Here is an 8,720-nt window from a genome sequence, read left to right as displayed (position 1 = left end):
CGCACGGCGGACGCACGCGTACACAGCGCACGCCACACGCAACACGGCCCACACAACACGCTGTAATGAAACTCATATGGGGGTCTCATATCAATTTCTCTTGCGAGGCGCCGTAGTGGCCGCCACCACGGCAGCACCGGCACTGCCGTCGTGGCGCACTATTTTGAAAAAAGAATCTGCAGGGAACCAAGGAGCAACAGTATGATATACCAAGGAGATGAAACCCCGGGGGGGGGCACTCACCCCCACTTATGGCTATAATTGGCTAGTATACTGTACGTGCCACTGCAAAGCTCAAAAAATGGCCGGGCTCTGCCGAACTAACATCAGACCTGAAAATGGGGGTCTCCTGAAATAATGTTTGTTGCAATGGTATGGCTCTGAAAACTGGCTATGTTTCGAAAAGGGGGTCGGCGGAACTAGGATTTCGTGAAATTCAATGCTATGACAACTGGAACGTTTAAACAAGAGGGGTCTCCGGAACTGCCTGAGATGCAAACGCACACGCACACTCACGCGCACGCACGCACACGCACACACACCACACACACACACACAACACACACACACACACACACACACAGGACAACACACGCACCGGACCGCGCACACATACAACACCACCACACTGGTCACACACAGGGACAACACATCGCACGCACGCACACATACAACACACACCACGATTGCCATATGCTTGCATTGACGGCCACGGCTTCAACGTATCGTGCAAGTACGATGCACTGGAAACGGAAATATAAAAACTTAGGTCTCGCGGAACGAGCAAAAAATGTAAGAGTCTGCATGAGTAACTAAACTAATGCTCTGGAACGAGAGATATTCTTAAAAAATGCGATGCCCACTGCGGAACCGCGAAGTTAGGGTCTAGGCGTTGAAAATTGCGGGGGCGTCTCTCCGCGGCACATACCTACCATGCAATTATAGGAGTGGCCCCCCCCGACGCAGCAAACAATGCAGCAATGTCGAGCAGTGCCCCACCGAGGCACATGTATAGATCAAGGTAGATGAGACAAAGTAAATTTCAGAATCTTGTAAGTTGCCTTCTCAGGCAGAAAACAGAATAAACATTGGAAGTTAAGCAAAAAAAGTATAATGACAGAGATAATAATGCTGACTTGGCAACTGCTCCTGGTGATAGAAGGGCTGATGTCACATTACACAAGGTGCTTTATATCCAGCTGCTCTAAGATTTGGAATGGCTATTTAATATGGGACAATGTGCCTATTCAAATTCAAAACTTCGAAAAAACATAATAACAGATGCGAGGCGCTACATATAGGAAAGGAGCCTGACAATGCCAGATTGAAAAATAGGCCTTGATTTTTCAGAATTAGTACTGATGAGTATATTACAATTTTAAATAATGTTTTCATTAAGTTATCATACCATAATAATATATGTTTAGACATATGCATGGTTCGTACAGCGAGCAGACTGACAATTTTTTCCCTAAGGACTCTGTTCAAGGACTTTCTCAAGACGTTTTATCGGAAATTCGCAAGGGACATTTTATCAGTATTTTATCGGAAATCTCATACACAGCAACAAGAAACATACCTGGATAATTTAATAACGCCCATTCTTTAACACGTGGGGCAGTGTCACCTCTAAAACTTACCTGGATCACACTTAATAAAAACCCTTCTAAACACGGTCACTTCTAACAACATACCTTGATTTACTGACGGCATTTTTACTGACTTACTGTTAATTGTATTGATCATCATATTAACTGTCTATCGTGCCTAAGCTTTTTAAGCTCCATTTAACCGCCAATTTTTATTTGAGCGTTCTTGCACAGTATTGAGTAGGGGCCTACAAAATTGGTATTTTTACCACAGGCCAAGCGATTCTTCTAAAAAATTCAAGGACATTGTTCATGAAGAATTCGAAGGACATTTTCAGTTGAAATTCAAAGCAATGTTTCAAAGCACAACAATCCAACATTTACTAATTGCAAGTAACTTTTCAATGACTCCCCTCAAATTCAAGCCGACTTTTCAAGGACTGTGCAACCATGTGTAGATACTTTAGTCAAAACATCAGCTTTAGCTACCTTCTTCTTTGAAAATTTACAAATTGAGACATTTAAAGCATCAGAATTGGGTTGCTTTCAACATCGGCCTCGAAAATGCAAGGAGGAATACCATTTCCACAGGCTCTCGCCATTTCAAAAATTTTCTGGGGGAGTACCCCCAGACACCCCTCATCGGCCCGCTACATATTTCTGCAGTCGCCACTTTTGGACCGAGGCCACTACGGCCCGGCTGCTTGTTGCAGCCTATCAGCCACTATCGACAGCAGATCAGGCGCGCTCTTAATTAGTATACAAGCCATGCCTTTAATTAATTGAAATCTGCGGTATGTAAAGTATACAAGCATGCGCGCGACGCTAAGTAATTAAATGCGTGTATGGGTAGAAGAGTACATGCATGCTTGTAATTGCCAACCAATCAGACCAACCAATTCAACCAACTTCAACCAATTTCAACCAATTTCAACCAAACCAAAGTCTGACAAATAATTACAAGCGTGGATGCTTAAAGCATAGCATACTATAAATCAACTAGATTTATTGCCTCTGTGTAAAGTTACAAGCAATGCCACGTAATTCCAACCAAATCCAGACTCAGCCTGTGGAAACGCGGGTGGTGCGCGTGTGGAATTACGTGCATGCATGCTAACGTTACATACACGCGCTTTAATTTTGTAAGACTTTGTCTGATGGGTTGGAATTACCAAGCAGGCATGTATCTATACATACACGCATATTCATATAATTACGTGCATGCTTGTAACTACACTTACACGCCATTTAATTAATTAAAGGCAGGCTTGTAAATAATTAAAGACGAGCCTGATCTGCTGTCATATAGCACACCCATGCCATCCAAGGGGATTCAGGTGAGAAGGGTTTTCCAGGCGCGTCCCATTCCGACCACAGCAAAACGACAGCTAGAGAGCCACAATTTGTTTTAAAGTCAATTATTAGTGTAAACATAAGGAATATATATATACAGAAATGCACAATAGGTTTCATGTATGTATGTATCATATATGTATGTTATTGTATGAACGGAAACGGTTAGATCGGTGTTTCGATCCCTTTTTGTTTTTGAAGTTTCCCACCGGTAATTTCACTTTACCCGGAGATTTTGTTTCGGAGCTTCCGGGCTGATTCTACGTAATGTTTAACCTGCTCTACCCAATCCCCATACCATCTATATTCATTTAGCCCCAAGATGGTGAGCATCACCTGCCTTTCCTCCAGCTGTGCAGGGGTGAACCCCACTTCTTGGAGCCTAGCTGTCCCACATGATCTTCCTTAGGTGTTAATTTGTATGCCGGGCAAACTAACAGGAAATACTTTAGGTCTTCTGGTTCTCCCTTATTGCACACCGTGCAATTTTCCTTCCCTTACCATCTCCTGGTTCTTTTATTTACGGGGAGGCATCCCGCTCTACATTGGTACAGCAGCTTACTGCCGATTTTATTATTATTGTAAAAGGTTAATTTTTTGTTTAGGAAATGTTTTCCCTTTATATAGCTCTAGTGTGCTTTTATTTACCATCCCCTTTCTCCATCTGACTGTGCTGCCTTTTATAATGATTTTCTTCACCGTACGCGCGCGTATTGTTCCATGAATCGCTGTTTTCCCAGTTTCTATTTATCAATAACTGTTCTTCGTTATACCTTCCCCCCAGGAATTTTACTCGTCTATTCCAATCCGTCGTAAAATTTCCTGCACTGATAGCTTCCGCTATTCCCCTGCATTTCCTCTCTTCATCCATATAATCAAGAGTAGATAATAATACATCATTAGTGTTATTATCTACTCTTGATATGTTGATATAATTTAATCTCCCTAAATATTTAAGTTTGCGCTTCGCTTCTCTATCCTCAAACGTGGACCATCCAAGCTCCCCCCTTATTGTTTCAATATCCGCGTAAATATTTCATCCAATATTTCATGGGGCACCTAACAGTTTCCTGCCAAGCTAGTTTTGGGTATTTTCAAGGGCTTGCCTAGAGTGCCTATATAGCTGTTCCCTTTTTCTTATCCTTATATATGATTATGTCATTTCCATAGGTTAGGGCAGGTACTGCCTACTGTCTTCCACAGTTCTCTCCCTACCCAGTAACTGCTGCAGCTATAGTATGCCTTCGTTGCTATTATCTCTCGGTATTTTCTTGCCTTTATTCGCACATCACCTTCATGTAGTTCGACACAGTTCTCTATGTTATTGTTTATTTTAATTCCTAGGTATGTGTATTCGTTAACGGTTTTTAGACTTAGCCTCCCTAGTTTGAAATTTGCATCCTCATATTCCGCCTTATTATTATTAAAAATCATGACTTAATTGAGACTTAATGTCTTCGCCGTATATCAGTTTGTAGTCGTCTGCAAAGCCTGCCGCCACATTTAGTAATTCCTGCAGTTCTCTTTTATTATCTGCTATCAAGACCACATCATCAGCATACAGCATCCCACTCATGCTAGTGTAGCAGAGCTCCGTGCGTGCGTGCGTGCGGGCGGGCGTGGAAGATAATGAGTCTGACCATTTGCAACAAGAAAGGTCGTGATGGCAGCAACAGTTATGAGAATTATAAGCAGCAGGCATCGGATGCGGCAATTAAATATGAAGATGAGCAGTGATCAGGAGGGTGAAATAAGCATCATTATATAATTACGAGCGAAAGTTAGGAACAACAGAAGGGACGCGACGTCATCGGGCAATAATAATTACACAATGCGCGAAATCACAATGTATTTTTTTCAGCACAACGGCGCTGCGTTTTGCTGTGTCGTGTTGTGCCGCGTGTGTGGAGACGGGCCTTAAGCCTATATACATGGTGGTACATTATGGGTAACTAATAATGATATTCAGCCTTTCTAAAAACATACATTCCATTTTTTTAATTGATATATATAACATATCACACTGAATATACAAATCTCGGCTGTTCAATAAAACTGCATGCCAAGCTTACAGGTGGGCACTTTTCTTCTGCCAGTATTGAAATTTAGTATTTGGCTTCTTGTCAATATGTATTGAGCAAAAAAGGTATACTCTACGAAATACACCTAAAATATATATTTCATGCAGAATTTTAAAAAAACGTATTGAAAAATATATGATGCAGCTGAACAAACCCCTCTTCCTCTTCCAATTTCTTATTAGACTAACAACAACTAGCCCTTTTCCTGCAATTGAGAAATAATGACAGAAGTTGCTATTCTTAAGACTAATTACCCTCCCAGTCAAATCTGGACCTAAGCCTGTAAGCAGTATTTCAGTGCATCCCACTACTTATACCAAAATAGGAAGCCCATTTATAAGAACATGTCTCAAAAAGTCTATCTAAGACTAAAAAAAATCTACAAAGTAGGATTGTAACTATAATCCTATGGAAGTGTATCAACTGGAATTCAGCTGTATTCAACATAGAGTACTATCAAGAATATATACACAGATTTTACTGATTGTAGACTGTTATGTGTAGACTGCTATTAAAGTAATATCATTCTTACATACATGTGAATCCTTTATATAAGAAAAATAATTTTGGTGACAGACCCTACATCTAAAACGCTTACTGGTAGTGAGAACTTTCATAAAAACGTCGACAAGAAATCGCAAATTTTCCCGACATTTTACATAGTGGCACACGGCCTGTTCTAGCGGCACTCCGCAATACTTACACCAACTCAACCGACCTACGCGTTACACGTCAGTGCCACACGGTGACGACACGACCGTTCGGACACCGATTAGGTGCCTCGAGTGCCATCTCGAGGCACTTGGCCTGCAGCTCACAGGGCACCGTATGCATCAGCAAGATGTAGTGGTAGTTGCACGCCTGCCAGGTGGCGCTGTAGCTCGTGAAACGGCCGCTGTTGATCGGCGCGACACCGAGGCGCGCCGCGATGACGCCGACAAACGCGTCCTCGTTCGGGAACGGCCGCACGAGCCGAGCTGCACGCGTGATGTCGCGGAGCACGTCCGCCGACAGCACGTACCCGGTCCCGCTCGCGTAGCGCGGATACTCCGCCAGCGGATACTCCGCCGGCGTCACGTGCCACTTGTTCGCGGCGCCGCGAATGACGGCGCGCGATGCCGGCGAGCGGCCGACGTACAGCCGACGTCGCGGCGATGCGGCGAGCAGCGTGCGCAGCACGGGCACGTTCACGAAGCAGTCGTCGTCCGTCTTCAGCAGGTAGTCGGGCCGGCACGCAGCCGCCGCCCACGCCATCCCGTGCAGCACCTTCAGCGTCAGATTACGGTACGTATCCGCGTAGCGTCCGAGCAGCAGGTCGTTGTGGCGACTGCGCTCCGCGGCGACGGCGGCGGCAACGTCGCGATCGCTCGTGACGCCGACGAGGAAGACGACCTTGATTGCCGGCTCGCCGACCTTCGCCCACGACTCGCGTATCGCGCGCCGCCGCCGTGCGTTCGCTGTCGCCGACGTGACGAGGATGAGCGCGAGCGTGCGCGGCGCGCAGCGGGGCGTGCTCGGCGAAATGTCGCCCAACTCTTCAGGGTCCCAGACGGGCTCATCATTGAAGAGGTGAGCCGCGAGGGCCAACCTGCCGGGCTCCACGCCAACATCCACAAGACTCTCGATCTTCCACTGCTTGCGAAATGCCGCGGCGTCTCCATGAGACGTCGCGGCGACGAGATCCGGGTAAAACGGGACGAGGTAGCCGGAGCCGATGAGGACGAAGACAAGCACAAGAAGCAGGCTGAACAAGCAAAGTAGCTGTCTGCAGCACCGGTTAGGGGGAAGAGCCTCACCTGCACCCCATGCTCTCGCACCAAGGGGCACCCGAAAAGGACAGTTGGCACACTGGTGATGTTTAGGTATCATGTCTTCACAGCTGCACGTAGCATTTAAGCAGGTTCACTGTTCATGTAATTCCTGCAAAAAATACGGCGGAAAAATATTAATTAGCACACAACACTAAATTATTATATAGCTGAACTTTAATTATCTCTTTAATACAGTCACTTGGATTATGAAAAACCGTCTTTATGAGATTCATATTAGTTATTACTAGCACTGTAGGGCCTGTAGCAGTTGCTGAGTTAGCCCAATACTATTACTAGAGCCAATACAGAAGCAATACCTACGTACGGGCCTACTCAAGTCTCAAGACGTCAAAGCTGGTAGCCGTGCAAGTTAGCTAATTTGTAAAACTACTACTAGGTAACAATAACGGGCTTACAACGTTTGACTCCGTGCATATTCACCACGACTGTAATGGCGTGGTGCGACGTACATCTTGCTCATCTTGCTCACTACATCTTGCGTTCACAATTTCCTCTACTCTTCCTCTCAAATTTAATGGCAACCGCGAGTGACCTCGTCGGACGGGTCGTACATATGTCATGTGACGTACGGTCGTACCTTGGGCAGCAGCGCCCTTCATTCCTCTACTTTACCCGTACCAACGATGTTGCTGCGTAGGATAAACGCCAGGGCAGCAAAACCCTCCAGCTGTATTTATTCAATAAATCGCTGGCGCGCTTATAGATGCGCACGTCCGTCTCTTTAGTTTGTTAGTACTCTAGTAAAATGAAGACAGGGGCACATCTAGCGCCCGAGCTGCCAGGCCGCATGTGCGTGATCATAGCAAACTGCATATAGTCCATGTAGTGCCCATAGAAATAGAATATTCTATTCTATTCTATTCTATTCTCTTCTCTTCTATTTCTGTGGTAGTGCCCCTTCGTACACTCACTGATCTATCAGTATCACGCATGCACGCACACGCACGCACGTACAGCGGACGCACGTACGGACGCACGACGCACGGTATCACAACGCGTACCACGCACACGCACACAACACGTGTAATGAAGACTCATATTGAGGGGTCTCATAATGCATGTTCTCGTTGGGGCCGTAAGTGGGCCGCCACAGGCAAGCACGCGCACTGAGCCGTGGCACTATTTTGAAAAAAAATTCTGTGCAGGGAACCAAGGAGCAACATATTGATATTACAAGAGATGAAACCCGGGGGGGGGGGCACTCACCCCGTACGAAAACAATTATGTACGGTTTATATGGTGCCACTGCAAAGTCAAAAATGGGGGGCTTGGAACTAACTCAGCACCATGAATAATGGGGTCTCTGAAATAATGTTTGTTTGATCGAATGTGGGTATGCTCTGGAACCTGGCTATATTCGAAAATGGGGGTCTTCCGGAACTAGGATTTCGTTGACAATTCATGCTATGACAACTGGAACGTTTATAAAGAGGGGGTCTCCGGAAACTGTGGGGGTGGGCGGAACAGTGATTGCTTTAAACATCTATGCAGTTAGCCACTGAACCACTCACTGTTGTATTATGTAGAGGAGAAAAAAACACTTGAACGGAGAGAGATGAAACGCACGCACACTCACGCGCACGCACGCACGCAACCCACACACACACACAACACACACACACACACACACACCACACACACACACACACACAACACCACACACCCACACACACACACACACACCCACACACACACACACACACGCACGCACGCACACATACAACACACACACACACACACAACACACGCACGCACGCACACATACAACACACACACACACAGACAACACACGCACGCACGCACACATACAACACACACACGTTGCATATGCTTGCATTGACGGCCCGGCTTCAACGTATTCTGAA

At 45.7% G+C, this 8,720-nt stretch overlaps 1 protein-coding gene across 1 annotated transcript; it reads right to left on the bottom strand.

Moving 5' to 3' along the window:
* Positions 1-4,790: 4,790 nt before the first annotated feature.
* LOC106809437 (beta-1,3-galactosyltransferase 5-like) lies at positions 4,791-7,396 on the bottom strand. Its single transcript, XM_014812516.1, has 2 exons — positions 7,251-7,396; positions 4,791-6,943 (listed from the first exon to the last, which is right to left on the bottom strand). Exon 2 carries the CDS (start codon positions 6,890-6,892, stop codon positions 5,756-5,758), a length of 1,137 nt encoding a protein of 378 aa, XP_014668002.1. The 5' UTR covers positions 6,893-6,943; positions 7,251-7,396; the 3' UTR covers positions 4,791-5,755.
* Positions 7,397-8,720: the final 1,324 nt, after the last annotated feature.

The sequence above is a fragment of the Priapulus caudatus genome, unplaced genomic scaffold (assembly GCF_000485595.1).
Source record: "Priapulus caudatus unplaced genomic scaffold, Priapulus_caudatus-5.0.1 Scaffold354, whole genome shotgun sequence".
In the NCBI taxonomy this organism is placed as follows: Eukaryota; Metazoa; Priapulida; class Priapulimorpha; order Priapulimorphida; family Priapulidae; genus Priapulus; species Priapulus caudatus.
The sequence above is the reverse complement of the archived record's forward strand: the minus strand, read 5'-3'. Positions and strand labels throughout refer to the sequence as shown.